The sequence below is a fragment of the Lutjanus erythropterus genome, chromosome 16 (genome assembly GCF_056507025.1).
Source record: "Lutjanus erythropterus isolate fLutEry1 chromosome 16, fLutEry1.hap2, whole genome shotgun sequence".
Classification (NCBI taxonomy): Eukaryota; Metazoa; Chordata; class Actinopteri; order Lutjaniformes; family Lutjanidae; genus Lutjanus; species Lutjanus erythropterus.
This window is the reverse complement of record NC_139332.1, coordinates 18,989,548-19,012,701: the sequence shown is the minus strand read 5'-3', so window position 1 is coordinate 19,012,701 and position 23,154 is coordinate 18,989,548. Positions and strand designations below refer to the sequence as shown.

Genomic DNA, 23,154 nt, shown 5'->3' with positions numbered 1-23,154 from the left:
GGGGCTCCCTCTTATGGATATTATAGGCATTACAGACACTACATCTCCACTATGTTTTGTGTTGGCTAAACGACACAACACACATGCACATCTCCACAGATTGTAGCCTCCTGTGTACTCCGTAATCTGCTCAAACCCCTGATGAGCTGCCTGGCAGGACCTTCCTCAGCTTGTTCCTACTGACACACTCTTTCTCTCCCTCTCCCCTTCACCCTCATCGCTCCCTTTTTTTCTCTCCCCTCCTCCTCCATCCAGTATGTTTGGGAAAGACTACTTCCTGGTTTTAAACACAAGAACTTCCGCAGTCGAGAAGGAATCTGCCTCTGTCTTAGTGCCACGCTCAGCACGTGAGTAACTTCCCCTTTTTCATCTGTATCACTTTCAGGGTGAAATGTCAAAGGCAACATTGTAAACTGTAAAGCTATTAAATACAGGCATATTGTGTCTAATCTTGTGGGCAGAAGGTCATACCACATTCTTTACAATAAATTCAAAATTACAAAAACAACAATAAATAGATTGTATATCTAATTGTACTTACTGAAAGTTCATTTCTGATCTTATACTGACACCATTCATCTTTCATATCACTAAATGTGAATGTTCTGCAGACTGGAAGATATGCCCCATTTGTTTGTTCAAGAAACACACAGTCTCTGTCTGCAGGGTTAATCTTCTTAACTGTTTGTGTGACTCTGTAGAGGTACAAGTGCTACAAATGGCACCACTACTTTTGTCATGTGATATTAACCCTCTTCAGACATACATGTTGTTTGCCTAGCTTTCAGAGAATAATACCTTCTCAGTTCACTTCAGCCTGAAGCTGTCAGGCCTGATGGAGGGCTTGCGTTTTTAAATCAACATGAACAAATAATTGGAATGAGATTGTATTTTACTACTGTGCTCCAAAGACAATATGCAGGTCCCTTTAGAGACATAAGCCAGAGGAGGTCAAAAAGATCACATCTGGGAAAATAAAAGAAAAGAGTTTGTGTGCCCTAGAATTACAATTGACATTGTTCTGTTTGCACAAAGGTCTGTTGGTAAAACTCGACATCATTTTCCCACAACTTATCAATTTCTTTCAAAACATGATTTGGAAAGGGTCAGTATTGATGTCACATATTTTCTGGGCTGTGTATACAGCCTAATCTTCATTGTATTCTGTGCACATTTTTCTATCTTCTGCTAGTTTTTAAATTAGTTAGTTTATTCTGATTTCCTCTAGCTAGTTCTGGTAGGATTTCTGCTCTTGTAGAATGCCACACAGTCAGCAGTCACAGGTATTTTAGAGAGACATGGCTGTCATAGTTGACCTGCATTTTGCAAGCTCAAAGAGTTATCAAACACACACCTATAGACAAAAGAGTAAACAGATGCTTATTTGTTTCCACCTTCTTTGACAGCAGTTCAGATCTGTGCAGGTTGTAGTTTACGGTATTTTCCACCTTAAGGTTACCACACACAAATCTGGGCTGTTAGGATCACAGTGCTAATTTTAGCATCTTTTTGCTAATGGAAAGTGACACTGTTGTGCTAAATGCTAAGCTGCTACCTGATAGTAAAGCTAAAGCTGTTTACTGAGCATATACAGGTATCCATCAGACCTAATACTCATGATACCATCCTATTTAGTATGCCAAATAAATATTTAGTATGTAAACATACATAGTAGGTCAAATGCAGTCTCCCAGAAATACTTGTGTGTCCTACTGTGCCTGGTCACAATTTGCAGTGGGAGAGCCAGCATGCTTTTCTGGCTCTTCTGGCCAACAGTCCTCTGCACAGCGTAAGATATGTTGCATTGACTGAGCTGTCAATAGAGTCCAGACAGATGCAGCTCATTATCTGCGTTCCAAATAGCTTACTTTATCTTTTTCCTTTAAATTTGTTTACTGCAATGGATTTATTAGCAAGAGGGTCAAAGTTTTAGGCACAGTGTTATAACAATGTAGTGTATCCCAATTGTATGCATACTGAATGTAACAGTATGTAGTTTGAAAGGACAGCTGCAGTACATACAAAAAGTAAAAAAGAAATATAAGCTCCAGATATCATAGTGTCTGATCAGTGTGCATCACATCACATCATTATGTTGAATGTAGAAAAAATGCTGCAAATAAGTAAAAGTTGTGAAAATTGAACACCACATGCAGCATAATGCAAATAGAGACCCTGCAGATCGCACACAATACAACTGAACTTTCCATGTGATGATATACTGTTGAACTCCTTGACCACTTGTCGACAGGGTTGAAAAATGATCAAACCATTTTAATATTAGTTTTAACATTTTGATTGCATTATTTCAATATTATTGGAAATATGGGCTGAACATCTGATGGCAGCATCTTATGAATCATCACTGTATTATTAATCAGTTTGAGTGACCCTGTATGCTGTAACACAGTTCCATTTTGGTCTGTAGTTTACGATGTTGACCTTATCACATTTATTTCTTTGCTAGTGTGTTTCCCTGTTTGCTTGTATTTTGTTTACTGGCAGTTTTTGTTTTGTTTTTCTCGATACAACGTTTGTGTTGTGGTGAAGATGTATTTCTCATTTGTTTGTGTTTTCTGAAATTTGTAGTGTGTTGTGCTCTCTTGCCTACCCTAAATAGATTTTTTTTTATTATTGATGAAGCACAATTTACATTTTCTTATGTGCCAGTATATCCTAGGGTTCATAAATCAATTTACAATTTAGACCAGCTTTTAAAAATTCATTGCCTTCCTCCTGAGAATAGAAGCGTTTTCCTCATTTCAGAAAAAGTGATATGATTGAAGGGGCAAGATTTTCATTACACATTTACACGTGCTTGACATGTTCATGAATAAATATCATCCCTCTCATTCCCTTGTCATCTGGTGGCTCTTTTTCAGGTATGGAGCCCAGCCACTGAGTCTCAGTAAACTAGTTCCTCATCTCTGCACTCTGACTGGAGACCAGAACCCACAGGTAAGAGACACACAGCACTTCTACAATGTGATTCATTATCAACATACCTGCATATCTATGCTGACGTTTCTGTGTGAGAGTACATGTGAGTGGGCAGAGGTCATTGTGTCTTCCTTGTATCAGTCTGTAGCTCAGCCTGTGGTTTAACTCTCAGCATCCACAGTGTGTTGGCAGCTCAGTGATTATTACTGTTATTAGTGAGGAGATGGGCTCTGTAGATTCCCCCACCCAGCTTCACTGCTGAATCATGAGCACCAGCACCCAACCATTAACCCACACAACGGTACAAGCTCAATGTGTGTGCGTGCGTGAGTGAGAGAGAGGGATAGAGAGAGGTTAGTTTAACCTCCTGTGGAGTTGCACCCCAAAGCTGAAATCTGCTTCTGTCGTCTACCCAATGATTATCTTCCCACATACTGTCCTGGCCAATCAACATCCTCAGCTGGCCCGCCCACCCTCAGTTACAGAGAATCCCTTTAACAGCCTTCCATTACCCAATCACAACAGTGCTCATAACATGACTAGCAAATCAAATGTCTGCCATTAGGGGGATGAGAATAGGCCCTCAAGGATGAATTTTGTGAATTAGTTTACATATGCAACTTTTAGTCTGTGTAATCCTAGACATTGCAGATAGATTGAATGGCATTATTAAGGAAAGGGGAGCACATTTTTTTAAAATTATTTATTTATTTATTGTATACAAGGTTTGTAGGTGTGTATCAACAAATAATTTATATTAACATGTCATATACTAAGGCACTGGTAAACTGGTAAGTAAATAAAATATATTAATAAACTAATTAAAATAAGCACTTTTTCCCTTCTCTTAATAAATTCATATATTATTAACATTTTATTCACACTTCAGCTGTTCAGGATACAGTTTAGTGACACAAAGCATGCATCTGCACTTTGATGACCCAGCCCTTCCTCATGGCTCTTTCTCAAAAAGTTGACCTTAATGCTAACAAATGCAAAGGCCAAACATGGTATTCTAGTTTAAGTATGTAAGTGTGGGATCCTTTTTGTGTCAGCAGGATTTTTAAATCGGTTAATGTCTGCTGTCTATAGGTACGTGAGGCCTCCATAACAACATTGGTGGATGTTTATCGTCATGTTGGAGAGAGGGTCAGAGCGGATCTGGGGAAGAGAGGACTGCCTGCTGCGCGGTGAGTTTTCTATCAGCTTTCTCTCTTCATGAGCATTCATAATATGTCCATCTGTGTATGTGCATGTCTGTGTGTTGCATTTGACTTTCTCGTGATCCATCATTTTAATTCTTAGCGTTGTTCCATCATAATATATTTTTACCCATCATTTCAATTTTTTATGGTAATGAGACAGCCTATTTAATAGCTTTAATTTTCCAAAACATGATCATGATTATGTTTATTATATAGGACAAATGAGGAGTGTCACAGTTTCAATTTTAAATTGAAAATCATTTGAAATGAGCTTTCAATTTCAATAATCAAATCTAAAAGGCACAATTGGTGATTTTCAAAGAACAACACTTAAAAGATGACAGCGTAGCTTAGTTGATGTTACATCACATTTGATGCACTATAGACTTCTTCCAAAGAAGCATGTGAAAATGTAAATGACAGTTGTCAGAGCATATAACCAATGATGTGTTGATCTTTACGAATCTGGACTCTGTAATCCAAAAATGGCATAGCAGTCTTTGCTTAAACAAATTTGTTTAAATCAAATTGTGAGTTTAAAATTGAATTTTGGATTTGGAGAATTGAGATTATAAGTTTGAAAGGGCACGGAGAAAAGAGAGAAACAGACAGCGACCCTGCAGTCACCTTTAATGTCAACAGTGAAGGTCTGCTGACAACACATGCTTCTGCTGGCTGATAAATAAAGTTTTAGCCACTTGTTTGTCTCTCATCCACAATTTTATCAGTCCTTCTTTTTTCACCTCATTTATCAACCACATCATAATTATCGGACTCAGTGTTGCCGCCTTGGTGACTTTGTCACTAGATTTAACAACTTTTCAGACCCTCATAGTGTCTTAACTTAAAAATGTGGCTAGCAACAAATTTAGTGACTTATTCAGACCATCAGGGAAAGGACAAAAAAATACATTGAATTGTAATTCAGGCATGCTTTGCAGAGTGATGCAGTCCAGGGCTCTTCTGCCAGGAGCACTCAGTTTCTCCCTCCCTGTCTTCTTACGCTGTGTCCACGCAGGCAGGTGTGGCGTGGGGGCAGGCAGGTTCTCGTGCTTTCTCTAAAATATGTAAATAGTTTGTTCTCTTCCCTCCCCTCTCAAGGTTTTACTTCAAATATATGCAGGACACAGTGGCTCATTGTCTTAATCTGTCAAAATGATAGATGGCTTTCAGATTTTTCTGTCATTTTTAAAAATAAAAATCAGTCAGTGATGGAAATTATTTGTTAATATCTGTTAATCCAGCCTCCACTGTGTGTGTGTATTTGCTCTGCACCGCAGGGATGAGTTGTGTGTAGGGGCCTGTGGGTCCCGTGGCCTTGGCACTCAGTCTGTCCCAGGCCACACCATGCACCACTCTGCCCTTCACACACACAGAGGCACTTTCATCCAGAGCACAATGCTGACTGACTGAGTGGGGGAGGAGGGTGGGAGGGGGCAGATGGGGCACAAAGGCGTTTGGGTGGAGTAACAGAGTTGGGGAAAAATTGTAGAAAGTGTGTGTGTCTCTGTTCTTGTCATCTGAAGAGGTCCATTGAGCGGTTTCGTCCTTCTTTGGTCGTCCTGGTTACATGTGCCGGGTTGAGGGTTATTCTAAGCACACAGTGACCCCCACACCTCCCTCTCCCTCTCTTTCTTCCATGTGTGAGATCCAAGCAGCAGCCAGTGTTGTGTGCTGACTGCTCAGTATGAGTCCTGCGTCTGTGAATGCTGGCTGTGGCCATGTGTCATGTGTTGCGCATATTCAGTCTGTTGGTGTAAACATACTGTCTGTGTATGTGGGGTTAAAGCAGACTGGTGTGTGTCTGTCTGCTTTAGGTTACATATATAAGACAGATGCAGTGATTTAAGTCTGACACTTAGCCTGTTCTTCTTCTGTAAATGCAGTTTACAATTCCTAGAAAATTCTTTAAAATATCCATAAAGGTTTGCCCGAATTTTGATTAGCACAAATAGGTCAAACCTGTGTAGTACCTGTATTTATGGATAATATTGGAGCACTAATATGAAGGCTAGTTTGGAGGTTGTGTGTGTATCTGAGTGTGTTTGTGTTAGTATATGGTTGCTGGGTGGAATGCAGGGCTGCAGCCAGGGTCTTGCTGACCAGATCACATATCAGCTCTGCAGAGCTTGCATCAGATAATGGAGCGAAAGGGGGTGGGGTAGAAGGCTGAGAATAAAAGGTGGAAAGGTGGAGAGAGCATTAGAGAGAAAAGAAAGGTTAAAAATTGGGAGTTGACTGCCTTTTAATTATATCTTTTAAATACTCAAGACCTAGAGCTCTGCGATTATTTTATAATTATGATTTTGGCCTCCAACAATTACAGTAAGATGATCAAGATAAAAATGATTATTGTGCCACATTCTATTTTCGCAGTTCTTTCTTTTGTGGTGTTTTATTATGAATCCAGTGCACCTATTTCCTTTACAGTGGTGTGGTTTCGCCCCTCCCTCAAAGCCCAAACTCTCTCTGAGAGCTTGCTGTCGTATGTTTAGTTCAGCTCGAGCCAAGATGATGGAAAGAGAGCCTCTTGTCATCAAGAAAATTAAAACCAGTTAAATAATGGTGATCTCAATACTGACTAAAATAATCATGATTATGATTTTTGTCATGATTGAGCAGCCCTATCAAGACCTATTCAAATTATGCTTCCTAGCAAGAGGCATGACATCACTGACATGGCTGCATTACACAAGTTTGTGACATCTGCACTCTGTCAAGTCCAAGCCAAGGTTTTCGGCGTGGTCTGTTTGGAGCAAATGAAGAGGAGACACAGGAGAGGGAGGAGGGAGCGCTTGTTTAGTGTGAGCATGGTAACAGGCGTCCAGCGAGAGCGGTGCAGGCAGAGGCAAGAGGTGAGAGAAAACAGAGGAAAGTTACAGTGGCAGCTCCTTGATGCCAAAAATGAAACATATGTGCATGCTAATGAGAGGTATTGGTGCACTAGTGCTACATCGATTTGTTTCGGATTCATGTTTAGCTTTTAACTGATACAGGCCATCTGAACCGATGCAGTCGTATCTTACAATCAATTGGAAGAAGGCCTGGAGGCTGTGACTAATGCATATAAAAGTACATTTTTCTTGAATTTCAGAACCATCATAGAACAAACAAAGCTCTTTATATATTCTGAACCTACTCATGATATCTGTAATGATTGGCTCCCGGTGTGGCTTTGAGCTTGTCAGTTTCACTCTGTGGTATGTTCTAGCATATACTTGCACTCATCAGTCATAAAAATTATGCCATTTTTTCCGATGGAGCCTACATCACTCAGTCAGCCAGGTGAAGATAGTTTGGTCAGCCACTGTCCTTTTAGCTCCTGAGGAACTGCTTCTGACAGACGGATAGCTGGTCCTGATGACAGAGACAGACAAACAGAGGTCGTAGTCAGTCTGGTTTGAACTCACCAAACACTTCAGTAAATCTAACTCGTAATGTTGATTTCCAGTAGGAGTTATAGCTTTAAAGGGCTGGTTAATTTTTAGTTTGTTAATTTTTATATCATTGTGTATCTCCTTACATATTCAAATCTAAACATTCAGATTTTGGATGGAGTATGTATGTTTTAGCATCAAAATGCTGTTTTCCCCAAACCCTTTTAAAAGCATTTTCCCACTTGACCTGATGCAGGTTTAAGCATGATGACGTTGCTGCATATAAACCCCTGGTTGATATTGAGAAACTGGATGGCATCAGGGCTTTAACCTACATCACTGCTTTTTGCTAATGGCTGAGTGGGAGTTTTCCCATTTGAAAACCTGGAAAAGAACACAAATATAATCAGTCTTTAATTATCATTTGTTATATACAAGCAAATGCTGTGCATGAAATAAAAAAATGCAGAAATGAAAAGCTGTCAGTGAGCCAATTAAAAGACGCAGGAGACAGACTTCAGTATCTATAGTATGTGCAGGTTATGCCGTCCAGAGGGTATTTAATTTTACAGCCCAGTAATAAAGGTCAAAATATGTAGTTTACAAACTGTGTTAGCTGAATGATGAGGAATGTTTTCACCCAGAATTAGGTTTGTCCCTAAAGGCGTCCCAAAACTTTCAGAACAGGATTGGAAAATAGTTTCATTTTCAGGTCAGTTCATCTGGTCAGTGTATGTTTGCCAAAGTTTGATGGATCACTCATCCGACAGCCGACCTGATACCCCTTTCAGACCCAGAGTGACATGGGTTAAACCTGCTTTGGCAGTCAGTCTGAGTCAGCGTTAACCATCTGACCCAGCTGTTCGACCCAGCTCGCCCTGTACTGCGCACAATATGGGTCAGACACTGCGTGGATTTCTTTGTGTGCATTTGTGTTACACATACCAGTTTTATTGAAGTTTAAACATCATGTAAATGACACAGTGATATGCAGAGAGACCTAAAACATAGCTGTATTGTAGTATTTCTCTAATGTGTTGTAACTATATGTTATCTAAAGTCTAGCAGTAATGTGAATGGAAGTACTGGTGTGTACTTGAGTCTCTGTTAACAGCAGCAACAAAGGATTAACTCTTGTCTCCTATCAGTAGGTCAAATGCTGTTTGAATGAGCATTCAGTAGACCTGCTTCTTGTTCACATTTTGTGTTTGAAGGGGAGATGAACTCAAAGGTATGAGTCATCTCTGCTGGACTCGGGGTGACCCTTTTTCACTTACAGTCCATCCATGTCCACCACAGATTGAAAGCTGAGAGTAAAAGGAGTGCGCCTAGTATAAATGGGATCGTGGGATAAAGAAATATGAAGACGTAGGTGGGAGTTAAAAAGAGGAATAGAATGGAGGGAGGGAATATAGGCAAGTGGGGTGAGAAGGAGAGACGTAGAGGGGGAGGAGCAGCCTCGCTTTCTGTCTGCAGCTAGCTGTACAGCCCCTCCCCCTCTGACGAGTGTGTATATGTGCGTGTGTCTGGGTATGGGAGGGAGGTTATGTAAAGGGTAACTGAATCTCTTTGCTGCCTGTCACACAAACTGGCCCACTCGTCTCTGTCTCACTTGTGCGCGTGCACACTCACACACAAAGACCCTGTCTGAGATTTAACTCTTTGTACCACTGTGGAGATTTCTCATTTGGGGGTATATGTGCTTAGCGTACAGTACATATGTGCGACAGTAGGTGGTGCTTTGTCGTATGTTCATAGCGTGCTTTGGTCTCTCGCTGTTTGGCTCCTTCTATCTCATACACCCTCCCTCCCTCCTCCCATCTTCCTCCCTCCCTTCCTCTCAGAGCCACTGCACCATGTTGGATACAAAGAGCTGAGGGAAGCCGAGGACCGGAGTGTGTCACTAGCATGGGAGCTAATGTAACGTTGCGCAGCAACCTTTTAATCAGCCCACTGGGAAATACTGAGACAAACTAGTATCAAGGACTAAAGGCTGAGCTGTTTCTGAAAAGGACAGGCAAATAAAAATGCAAATGAGGGGAAGAGAACCACGTGAAAACGCTGCACGGCTGAGGAGCCACTTGCAACGCTAATCGTCACTTATTAGGAGCTGCTAAGCTGTCTGGTAGTTTTGGACATCAAAAGACAGACAGGGAGACGGACAGAGACGGAGAGCGGTGTGTATGACTCTTCTTGCATGCTCACATCCATGGGTAACCTTTTGGCAAGGAGACATCAGGGCATGTTACTGGACGTGGGTTATTGAGTCTGTGTTGTGTTATTTTCATGCCAGACATGTGTAACCAGTGTGCAGGAGACATTTGAGGATATTATTTATGCAAAGATGTAATTTAGCTTGACCTGTCTGAGACTGGCATAGATGTGTGTTATTAACATGCCGACAGTTTCACCTGTACATCACATGACTGAGCAGATCTGACTGGCTTGAGATTGTGTGTCAGGAGGAGTCTTGTCTTGTTGCTACTGCAGCTTCATGACTGTGACTGGCAGAGTAGACACACCCACCCACAGACAGACAGACAGGCGGGCAGACTGACCACATGTTGCTGCTGATGACACTTTCAGTAGGGATGCACAGCTTCTTTCTTGTCTCTGGGTCAAAACTGTGGGCTGTGTACATTTCTTAGTTGTGATCCATTAATGAAGATGATTAAGTTTTCTGAATTCAGTCTCATTTGGGTCTATGAATTTCTGCAATTATAATTATTTAATTAACTTTTTTGTGTATCTGTGTTTTTCTCTAACCTTACTTCTTCTTTTTCTTTGCAGGTTACAGACGTTATTTGCTCGTTTTGATGAAGCCTTGAATTCAGGCAACATGGCTCTCAGCCCGAGTCACGGTCAGTGCCTTTTCTCATTTATTTTGCCACAGTTATACTGGCCTCTGAGAGACACCAAGTTCAGTCAGTTTGTCAAGATGATTTTACTGTTGTCAGGTACTGGGTGTGTATTTGAAATGAGAGAGAATGAGTGTGTACACTGTATGTGTGTCTGTCTGTGTAGATGTGCTGGTGGGTGCTGCTTGTGCGTGTCTGTATCTGCATGTGCTCTTGTGGTTGTGTTAGTTTGCTGCCATGAGCCCCTGTAAGAGGACCTAACAGGATTAATGGTTTAATCTAGTGTGTGTGTGTGCGTGTGCGTGTGCGTGAGTGTGAGAGATGTGGGTTTTTCAGGCAGACCTGAGCTGAAGGCTGCTGCTGAGTGTTTTCTGTCCAATAGAAGATTGGGCTTTGGATCTCTGGGAACCTCAGGCTCAGTCAGTGTTGTTTGACTATGGAAAGTTATAGTGGTATTGATGACAGCCTTACAACAAAATTTCACTTTGTTTTCACTTTTCAGAAGATAAAAGTTTGTACGGTGACCCTGTAGGGATTTACTGACACCCATAAAAGGGTAGAGACTGTCCAGTCTGTTCAGAAAAATGTTAAATTTAACCAATTATTAATCAAGGCGCATGGGTAATAGACTTAACAGACCCCAAAAAACTGCCATACTGGTGAGCTGATTTGTCCTTATGTCTTAACGAATTTCCTCACCATCTGCACTAATTTTCTTACTCTACACTGTTTCTGTTGCTGTGTCACATGTCTATGGTGCAACTGAGCAACACACCTGTTCAATAAATGTTTGGCTGTTTGTGTGTCACTCGTAGCATACTCCATTATGAAGGGATATGATGGGCTGTTTATGAGGCAGAGCATACTTGTTCTGTGCTCTCGTGGCAGTTTGCAATGAATGCATTTAAGTGAAATTATGGAGCAGTTTTAATGAATTATTGTATTACTACCTAGACCGAGTGGCCAACAACAAACTTGTTTTTTATAGGGAGGTAATATTGATCTTAGCAAGAGGATTGGCAATCAGCAGTGATGTGACTGATCCAGATTCTTTCAGTGTCATAAAATTTTATGTTTCCATTATCACTTACATTCAGTCACGACTCAGCGCCACAGTGATCCCTGGCCTAACATTACCACAATGGAAATAATTGTAGTCGCAGTAGATAAACAGGTTTTAATCTAGGGAAAAAGAATACTGGTATGGGATTTGTATTTGGTGTGAGCAGATACTCAGAGCTATTATACTGGATTTGTTATCGAGAGGAGAAAAGTTAAATCAGTGCATCCTTCTTGTTTTACCCAAGTCATGTTATTTTCTCCCATGTCACTTGCTCATGTCACAGTATTCACTGACAAGTTGCAGCAGCATTGATTTATGATCAATTAATTAATTCAGTCAGGATTAGGGTTTCACTGTTAATCAAAATATTATGGAAATCACAGCAGAATTTAAATTGCAGAAGCTTTTTCTGTTGTTTTTTTTTGATAAAGGAAAAATGTGTGACAAAACAGCATTCTAATGAAGAGCTGTAGTGCTGCAGAGATGCCCTGACCAGTGAATACCAGTGAAGGCCATACATTCAAGAGAAGCTAATAAAGCAGGGAGAGTTACACAATTTTAAAAAAGCATAAATATGTGCTTACGCAAATGTGTCTCAAACTTCAGTAAAATTAATTCTGGACTTTGTGGCTGCGTGGTCTGTTGCTGCCTGGTGTCTAGCGGAGCCTGTCATTGGCTGTTGGTACCTTTAGGCTTCCCTGTCACTGTATCTATCTGTCTAACAGCGACAGCAGCGGTTGGTGCCCAGCCGGCTGTTGCACTTTGTTTACTTGGAGAGAGGGACATAGGGAGAGACATGAAGAAGAGCTCAGGGCGTATAGTGTGGGTGTAGTTGCCATGATGCTGTCTCTGTTGGCAGCAGAGGGACAGAGGGAGTGTTACTTTTAACTCCAGCCTCCCCTAGGGTTGTGTTTTTGGGTCCATGACCCAATTAATTTTGTAGTTGTTATGATCAAATGATTATGTGATTTCTTCTTTTTTTACTCTGTGTTGTTGTCTTCCATCATGTGCTCTGCTGTGCATGAAAGCAGCACTTGTTATTATCAAGATATACAAATTTTTTTGAACTATACGCTTATCACTTTTAATTTTAAAAAGGAAACTGATATAGATGATCAGCAAAACATAGTGCTGTTGTTTTTGATGTCTTTATCACTATGGATTGTCCCAATTTCAATTTTGTGAATTTAAGTCCACAACCTAAGACTTTTAAAACGCTAAGACAACGCTCCCTGCTGCCTTTAACAGCCTTAGGGAGGAATTGAAGGCTAATGGGGCTGCTGACCCACAGGTTGATTGGCTTGACTCTTTCAAAGCTATTACAGCAGCAGCCGTGACCCCTGGTAAACTAATCAAACTATTTGTATCATTGCTTTAATTTCTTTTATATGTCAACCACAGCTTCTTGAGGCAGCTTCTTTAAAAACTCCTCACTGTCCAACCATATGTGTGGACCACATATCCAGTCTCCCTGGGTAAACGTGAAGTGAAAGTGACTACAGATGCTCACCAGGGTGAACGCTGGCAGCATGCCTCCCTGTTTGGCCTTGGCTGCTACCTCAAGTGTACTTAAGCTTCTTTCTTCCGTATTTCTCAGCTACTACAGCCTGTCGTGCCACAGTCGGCTGCTCAGAATCACATACTAGTAGCAGTGTTGTGCAGTCCCAGTCTAACCTACTAGGGCTGTAACTAATGATTTTTTTCATTATAAATCAATTTATAGGTACTTCATTGTGTCAGTATATTTCAATTATAAATTTCCAGTTGTTAAAACATTTTGAACAGATTTCTTTTTAGATTTCTGCTTTTTGTTATCCTTCATCCATACACAAAAACGGTGCTTGCATAAATAATAATCCGATCAGCAAAAGATGTTGCTAATCATAGTGTGTATGTCCATACACATATATACATAGGTTATTTTCTTGATTAATCATTTGGTGATGTGACATGTTGCGATTGATGAAAAGTCCATTCATCCCAATTTTCTAAAGTTCCTTTTCTGAAGTTTCCTCTTCACATTACTGATTATGCTGACCAACAGTTTGAACCTAAGGATATTAAGTTTTAGAACTTAAATAATTGATCATTTAGTAGATGAACAGAAGAATCCCAACCAACCCAAATAAGTGTTTGGGTTAGTTTGACAAAAGTCAAGTTGACAAAATTGAAGTTAGGTTATATAAAGTTGTTTTCTGACAAAATACAAGGGTACATGAAGATTTATTAAGCATTTACAATTTGGTAAGAGAATATAATCCAAAGATTAATCAGTGATGAAGATTATCTTTATATGCAGCTCTATTCAGTTTACAATCAAAGAGGACAAGAAATCCTCACAATTGAAAAGCAGAAATTAGACAGTATTTGTCAGCTTGAGGAATGACCGAATGCATTATCAGTAATCAGTTGATTTTCTGTCATTGGACTAAAGGTTTCAGTTCCAGTTTTGTGTGTACGCCATAAAAAAACTAAGCTCATTTTACTCTCTTTCATATGCAAATCAAATTTGGATGATTCTGTTGAATAAATAAGTAACGTTGGAGTCTGTTATTTTCCCCGATTTGTCTGCCTGCCATCTGAATTCATATTTGGCACTCAACAAGTAACACTGGTCAGCGTGAGGCTCACATTTAACTCTATTTTTGGCAACAAAATCTATCCAAAAAAAGGTGGTAGAAGGTGTGTGATGAACATGAGTGAGTGTTTGTGTCTAAACACTCCAGGAACCTACCAAGAATTCCACCTTGAGTACAGGACACAAAACCCACATCACCGGCTAAAACATGCATTGTGTATACACATACACATGCACACACACAAATTTGTTCTTCCTCGCCCTTGCCCCACATCCCTTTTAGGCCAGCTCCTGGCGGTTGCTCCAAAGGATTTAAGGCAGCTGTTGCTGAGAGAAAAGGGGAGAGAGGGAGGGAGGAAGGGAGGTAAGCAGGGAGGGCAAAGGATTGAGGGGAGGAAGCTGACAGAGATCTCTCGCAGTAGGCGAGTCACAGCGCTGTGCCTATCACTGCCTCTCCCTGATTCATCATGACAGAGACAGAGAGAGATTGAACAAACGAGAGAGGAAAGGAGGTAGAGGAGAAAACAAAGGAGATACCGGAGGGAGAGGAGAGAATTCAGACACAGACAAGAGGAAGTTTTTATCTATAACACACTGTAACCATGACAGTTGGGGATGATGGCAATGGTAAGTGTGTGTGTGTGTGTGTGTGTGTGTGTGTGTGTGTGTGTGTGTGTGTGAGAGAGAGAGAGAGAGAGAGTGTGTGTGTGTGTGTGTGTTTAATCTCATCTGGCTGTGTATGCTGGCACTCAGACAAAGGCTTGTCAGCATATGGTTTTAGATTGAAATCAGCTTAAACTCGGAGCACTTTCACCCCAAGTGCTCTGGCTCAGATATATGCTATATCGGCGTGTGTGTGTATGAGAGGCAGAACTAGGGTGTCCTGAAATGTCTGCATCTCATTGTGCTGCATTTGTGTGCATATGTCTTCACATAAAGTACATGTGCAATGTGTATCCCATTCCTTTTTAATCTTCAAATGAAAGAGACATGACATATCTTGGAGAGGTAGTTGCTGTTATGACCTGCACCATGAGGCCTGATTTGAACCCTGGATATCAGTCACGGTTACATGATAGTAAGCACCAGTATGCACCTGAGCCATGTAAGCCAGCAAACCCTCATAGTGAATATTCTGTTGGACTGGAAACAAGATTAAATACTCTGGTTTTGCTGTGAAGTAGCTGCTCACCCTCTTGCCTTTTTTCTGTCCTACTTAAACTCTTTCTGTTGCAGTAATATCGGGTCAAGTGTTGCTGGCAGCTGATGCATGTGTGCTTGGATTTTTTAATTATTTACATTGATTAATTATTGCATATTATGAACAAATAGTCATCATTATGATAAGGTATTATAGTTCACCCTGCTTGTCTTGACTGCAGCCTTCAAGAGAGGGTTTCCTGCCAGACTATAATACCTACTACAGTGTGACAGCAGAAAAAGGCATTTGTTTAGATGGATGTTAAATTTAGATGAAACATAATCAACATGGCTGAGAGGATTTCACGTGTCTCTTCAAGGACTCCTTTAAGAACTATCATCTAGTATGGCAGTACAGTATATACAGACCAAATATATAACTTTTTTAAAACTTCTGTATTTGCAGTCACATAATACTTAGTTTTTATTTCCATGTCATGCACAATAAGGCTGCAACTAACAAGAATTTTCATTTTTGTTTTAACTGTCAATTATTTTCTTAATTAATTGATTAGTTGTTTGGTCCATAAAATATCAGAATATGGTGAAAAATGTCCAGAACCCAAAGATATTCAGTTTACTATCATAGAGGACTAAAGAAACCTGAAAATATTGACATATGAGAAGCTGAAATAAGAGATTCTAGACTTCCTTTAAAAAAAAGGCTCAAAACAAATGATCTATTATCAAAATACTTGGCTATTCATCGAATTGGTGACAACTGATTATTTCATATTTGCAGTTCTAATGTTAATATTTAGCGCATCTCAAATGGAAATGCACTATTATATGTCAAGCATCAAAATTACAAGAATATATCTTCAGGTTAGGGTTAGGAACACAAAAGCATTAATCATAACATGTAAGTACTAAAAATATAATATTGCAGGTAAATTATGCAACACAGCAAAGCGGCAGAAGAAGATTACAGTTTATTCTGATGAGCTATATTTTCTCATCTCCAGACTTTTTCGCCATACTTGTCTATTTTATAAGTGAATATCCAACTCACTCTCTGAGCATTGTCCACGTTTACAAAAATCTATTTGTGAAGTTTTTACCTCAGTTAACTATGTGTGATTATATTGTGATTCCCCCTATAAAAACAGGGCAAAAGAAAAACATTTTAATTGAGATAGCACATTTAATAAATCCTTTCTTTCAGACTAAGAAACTGTCAGGTTGTCGACTTCGAAATTTCAAGTGGACATGTACAGGCCTTCATTTCTTACCTGAATAAGTGAAAGACATTATGTCGCAACTTCAAACGTGTAACTTAGACTTGACACAAAGAAAATAACTGCGACAGGGACTGAACATAATAAAACTGACCCAAAATAAAACATTGATCAGTAACCTTATTTGAAATGACAATTAATTGATTGTTAATTATATGTGTACATCCTTTATTATATATATAGATGGTCGAAGCTTGTTTCCCGTGATTGTGTCTAAGAAAGTAAAACATGTCAGTGCCGCTGGCGCCCTGCTCACCACTCACTTACTGTTGTTTGGTCCAGTCCGAAAATGTGCTTGTGTGAATACAAACACACACTCACCGTGCACACATACCGAAGCAGCCCAGAGATACTGGATGCCTTGCAAACTGACCATCAGCAGCAGCTTTCATTGCTTGCATAGTACGTCAGTGTTGACAGGGACTGACACACACAAACACACTCACTCAGTCTCTCGCAGACATGCTCATTCTGCTTCAGTGCATCTCCGGCTCTGCAAAGGAAACCATGACCCCGTTTCCAGGCTAGGCTGGTTGCCATGGCAAAGCTTTCCTCTGAATATTATGGTTTATCCCTCTCTGCGACTTGGAATTGGGACTCAAATTATACCTGTGTGTGTGTGTGTGTGTGTTTTCATTTAAGGAGCTTCTTTTCCCTGAGCTAGGCTGGAAATGGAGCAGTCTGTTTCCTATTAGAGAATCCAGGCCTAAACCTCAAATGTGGCTCTCTTTTTTCCCTCTTTTCTCTGTCACTCTCTGTCCCAGAAACAGCTGGGTGGCTGAAAGCTAAACATCTGAACATCTGTCATTCATATGTTTTCAGATTAATGCTTACAAATGAACTGTATGATCAGTATTGATAAGAGAACTTACAGTATGGAAATGAGGGAGGAAAGCACATGAGAATAGAAACAAGAAAATAGTCATGCTCTTGTAGCCACAATGCAAAAAATAATGTTTTAATATTTAACCAATGTTTTGGCATAACTGTTTTCACAATACGAGTCATTAAAATATTTTTTGCATCATGGCTACGATTGTGTGACTGTTTTCTCGTACAACAAAAACTTGTAAACTAGTAACATAAAGTATAAAATGCACATTCCTCCAGATTAATAGAGCTATATATCTATGCTGCAATATGGTAAATAAGCCCTTGCTGCAGACACAAGTTCTCTAATAATCACTAAACTTACACATAAAATGTTAGATATATATTTCATTGAGGTCGGTATTTGTGTTTTCCAAATGTTTCCAATAGGGATGTTAATGATTAATCAATTGATTGTTGTAAATAATTACGTCTCATTTGATATTGTTTTGTCTGGCAGAGCCATTTGCTGATAAGGAAACTTGACCTCAGAAAGGAAAAAAAATGGGAAAGAATTAATGAAAACAAAACCATGCATTTTGTAGCTTAATTAATTAATTAAGTTAATTGATTGATTGTTAATTGTTACCGTTTCCAACTACTGGTAAAGGAAAATACAAGAATTTGGAACGCTAGTTTAGAAAAATGTTCAAATGCAGAGAAATACATAACTAGGTTGCTAGCTATTAGCTAAAACTTGCCAGAAAACACAAGATTCATCAGAAATGTCAGCGGCATTAGTCTTAATGTTTTCTATAATTTCAATTTATGTAGTCCAGATGCTTAAGAAGTAATGGTTATATAATGTTTAAAATATTTTTAACATAAGAACTTATGCTTTAAGTGTAATTATGTCCCAAACAGCAACATATGTGAGACAAAACTAAAGTTACTACCCAAAGCACCAGAGCTGTATTCAAATTACAGAGGTGTTTCATAGTCTAGTTTTCTATTGACACACATACCTCCACTAGTTTACTTTGGAACTGGTGCAGTCATGAACTTTTCAACAGCTTTTGTCCCAGTTCTTGCAGCGCTACTCATGTTCTTCTTTTCACTTGAAGTCATTTTCATCTGAGGGCTGTGCGGCCAGTGTCAAAATACTCTGTGCTCTGTGTGTCATCTTTTGCATGGGACTCTGCACTCTGTCACATGCTCCTGAGTGGGAATACATGACATTGCCTGTTCCCCTGCAGCTTACTGCAGGTCAACACAAACACAGGCTCTCTGTGTAGTAAGACTAATTCCTCAGAAGATATCTGGTTAGGCTCCTATTTTTGCATTTTGAGATTTTCAGCTGTAATTCATGTGATGAAGTCCGCTGCAGTGCTCCAGATGAAGTGATGCCCCAATGCCTTAAAACAGCTTAACTGACTTGGACTTTTCCTGGTAGTGAAGTTAGCAAGCTTTGCATGAAATAATGTGACTATAGTCGCTATAGAGAAAAAAATAATTTTATACTAATAGAAGCATTTTATATTACTGTACTATTAAATTAAATGCAAACCATTTTAATAGCTGATTAATCTTTTTATTTTTCTCTGATTCCAGTTTCTTTAATGTGAATATTTCCTGGTGTCTTTACTCTTCTGTGATAGTAAACTGAATATATTTATGTTTTGGACAAAACAATATATTCTAAGGTGTCATCTTAGGCCTTGGCAAACACTTATCAACATTTTTAACCATTTTCTGACATTTATTTACCATATTTATATAGACCAAACAACTAATTGATTAATCAACACTGAGTTGCAGCCTTACACACCACCATGTGAACTTCTATGATTGGTCTGATATATCAGGATAAGTAATGACTAGTAGTGCCTTACTGAAAGGCCTTTTCATGTAGTTCAAGAACGTTTACATCTTTATGTCAGTACCAGGTAAACAGAAGCTGCCTCTAAATTATAGCTTTTGCTCCCTCACTGTTATTCTTACTTTGTTTGGTCACAAAAGCCTCTGGTTTTCTTTGGTTTTAGTCAGTTATGCTGTTCCCACCAGTGAGCAGAGAAGAAAGCAAAAGTAGAGAGTTATATGAGAAAAGATCAGATAGATAAATGTCACAGCAGCAAAAGTGGACTGAGCAGAAAGAGAAACGCATAATAAAGCAAAATATTAAGTAAACAGTAAATGGGCAAGGAATAATAGTAATAAGTAAACAAATAAGATATGAACAAGATAAGAATAAGAACAAGAATAAAACAAAGTATCAGGATCAGTTGAGTTAACACTCCTGGATATAGCTAATTTAGATAATGCACAGTTTGATATGTTTCAGATCAAAATTCAAATGTTGGCATGCAGCGTGGCAGCTTTATTTAAAGTAGTGGTACTTTATTGGCTTTACTTTGACTTCAGTGTCATCAGTGAGTTTTTAAGAATTGTTATAATCCATACTTAATTAGAAATATAACTCCTAATACATTTCCATTTGGGGTCATAAACATTCACTCTGAAACGCAAACTCATGATGGAATCATTATTGTTGAAGATCTGATTTGAATATTTAATTATGTGTAATTCTGTGGTCTCAAATGCAAAAACACTTATTGTCTTACCTTTATGGAATGCAGTGGGATGCTGTACTGTTACCCTCTGTGTTTTGATGGTGTTTAGCACATTTGAATCATAGAAATAATTTGGATATAAGCAGAGCCAGTGCTGCCATCATGTGGTCACAACTGAATATATGTTTGTTGTTCATCAATCTGTAATTTAAAGACTAAAAGACTTTTGCAAAACTGTGATCAGATCTGTTTCAAGTTGTCTTCCTCTTTTCTCTTTAGATAGGGACAGAACAACAAGAACAACAATGAATGGATTATACTTCACTTCCTCCACCTAGTTTATGACCTATTGATTTTTTTGTTTTTTAAGCCGGGAACAAATCTGAGTTTCTTTCCACACAAATTAGAGCTTGACAAAATGGAGTGTTGTTTTGTTTTTGTTTGGGTTTTTTTTTTTGGTTTTTTTCAGATTTGCTGTAGCACAACTTTAATTTGACCACTGGTGATTATTTCTGGACAATTTCTGGACAGCTGTCAGATTTGTATGTTCAAGCCAGTTGTCCTCTCTCCTCTTTTCGACTCTTCCTCTGAAATAGAGAGAGGAGGGGATCTCTGCCTGGAGTTTCCATGGCAACGCTGCCTGGTACTTGGTGGAGCTGATATCTCTCACTGTGTTTGTGTGTGGGAGTGTGTGTGTTTCTGCATGTAGATGTGTGTATAGTCTTGTCATGTGCATGTTGTGCCATATTATTTGGCACTCTAGCGTATCCTTAGACACACCGATGCTGCTGGAGGAATCATTTCCTCCCCATGAAACCAGAATCCATCCTAATTTAATAAACTAACATGAAGTCAGGGAGTAAACAGTAAATTCAACTGTTGATTAAACTAAATTGGATGTGTGTATGTGTGCAAGTGAGCTTACTGAGCATCTTTTCCCCCTGTTTGCTGTTCTATTCATTTGAGAAACTGGTCTGCACAGGTCGCCATGGCAACAGCATGTGTGCAGTCTGCACTCTACAAGGGATTCTCTCTCTCTCTCTCCCTCTGTCTCTCCTCCGTCTCTCTCTCTCTCTTTCTCTCTGGTGTCTTTGCTCTGCCATTCACCCAGAGACATTTACTCCCGTGGGATCTGACTAGACAAAAGCAGGAGATGCAAATCATGCTAACATTGATGCTAATCAATGCTAAGACCCATGAGGCAGGACTGAGTATTGCTAATAGACCCGAGGGTTTTGTTAGAAAGCAATTAAATGCACTAAACTGGTGTCTGATACTCAGAATTCATTCACTTCTATAAGTGTCTTTGTAAACAGATTTAACTGTAAACATCTCTGGGTTTATGCATTTTTATCTCCATTTAATTTAGGTTCTTGAGAACTTATTCATACCATGATTGTAATGGGAAAGAGGGTCTTGTTGTCCTCTTGACCCTTGAACTTTGACCCTTAATGCTGACTGATAATATTAAAATTATTTTAGGGTTTGCAAGATGAGATGTCATTACTTGCCCACAGAAAACAAAAGTATCACTCATACTGTATGATCTGACTGTAAGACCAAACATAAGTAAAATTCCACTTTACATAAAGGGATCTAGGCAGTTTTCATAGGTGTGTGTGATTAGGCTACTACTCTGTTAACTGTTACTACCTTTGCGAGCCAGTACCAGAAATACTAGTTTATTTAACTAATTGATATTTTTAATATTATACAATACTGGCAATGTGTCTAAGATGACGGCTAATGTCAGCCATACTCTGCAAACCAATATGACATTATATACTGCCCCGCACTAAGAAGATAATGCTGTTATAATTGACTGTTTGATCATTCTTTTTTTGTTGTTGTTGTTTTGTTTTTTTTTGCTATATTTTGTTTTGTTTTGTTTTTTGTTTAAGACTAGATGACTCATCTAAATTTCAGTTAGACATACTTCAAGATATACTTGCTGTTTAACCATGTGTTTGCGTTCGTTTATGCGCAGCTTTAATTTCTGAGGACGCACACAACCATCGCTCCAAATGGACGCTGGATACGCGAGGCAGCCATGAGGCATAGGGATGCATAGGGATGCGTATGCAAACACATAGTTAAAAGCAAGTATATTTCCAGCTTTAAGGGTTCAGTTAGTCACGTTGTAAATAGGATGACTCTCTTTTGTCATTACATTTCAGTCCTCTAAATCTGTCCTATATTATATATAAGAGCTACAATTCCTGCACTCTTCATCTGATATGGATGCAAATGAAGGCTGCACAATTGATTGAAATATTATCAAAATCACAATTTTAGAACTGTGCAGCTGAATGAATCAAACTTCAAATGAACTGAGCATTTATTTTACTTGCTGTGGATCAGGCTGAAAGCAAAATCCCTCAAAACAAGCCAGAAGTGAACATGACTGCAGACCTGACAGAGGTTCACCAGCCCAAGTACTAACTATCTGCTGCAGGGTTGCAGTAGCAGTATACCAGTTTCACGATATACCATGGTTTGACAGTTATTATTTCCTTATCTAGAGTATTAAATTCTGCAGTATTAGTGTTATTAAAAATATTGAAGTGTGCCATATTCATATTCGAGTCAGTAAAGTAAAAATCATATTGAATTCTACCATAGTAGTTTCGTATGTTTCATATCGTTGTGTTATCCATCCTTCAAGGGTCATTGTGACTGATAATTGTTATTGTTGTACGGTAAAAATCTCATGCCTTTGCAAGCCTAGTCTGATGACTTCTAAGGTCAATGAGTTCGGTTAGTCATTGACTAAAAAGGATTTATAGCCTAGTTTTATATATGATTACTTTCTTTAGACCTATAGTAATATAAAGTGCTATAGTCCACTGCTCATCTGAGTGTGTGTCTGTGTGTGTGTGTGTCTCTGTGTCTCTCTGTGTGAGAGTGGGAGGGTCAAGGCCTCAGATGGAGGGGTGTGGTCTGTTCCACCCTTCACCCTCCCCACAACCCCTCCTTTGATCATTGCTCTATCATTCTTTGTTCTTTTGTGTGTGTGTGTGAAGAAATAGAGAGTAAATACAAATACCTGTGAGACAAGATGCACATTTAACATAGCAGCATAAAAAGTGTGTTAAGAGGTTGTTGACTATTGTGTGTGTTAGGCGGAGAGGTGTAAGAGGCTCGAGAGTGTGTGTGTCCTGTCAATGGTAATGAGTTTAGGTTAGCTGGTCTGGCAGGGACACAGAAAAGCCCTGTTAATATTCCTGGAGTGTCTGTGTGTGTGTGTGTCTCTCCCTTTCTCTCCCATCACACACACACACACACATTCATAGTCCTGCCTCCGCACTGGCTGCA

General features: G+C 39.3%; 1 protein-coding gene across 1 annotated transcript in view; it reads left to right on the top strand.

The window, feature by feature from the left end:
- clasp2 (cytoplasmic linker associated protein 2) overlaps positions 1-23,154 on the top strand; it is a 74,027-nt gene that overhangs the window by 13,611 nt on the left and 37,262 nt on the right. The window contains exons 4-7 of the mRNA XM_084739037.1: positions 256-347; positions 2,883-2,958; positions 4,033-4,130; positions 10,313-10,383. Of these exons, the coding sequence (XP_084595163.1) occupies positions 256-347; positions 2,883-2,958; positions 4,033-4,130; positions 10,313-10,383 (337 nt within the window). The remainder of the gene's footprint in view (positions 1-255; positions 348-2,882; positions 2,959-4,032; positions 4,131-10,312; positions 10,384-23,154) is intronic.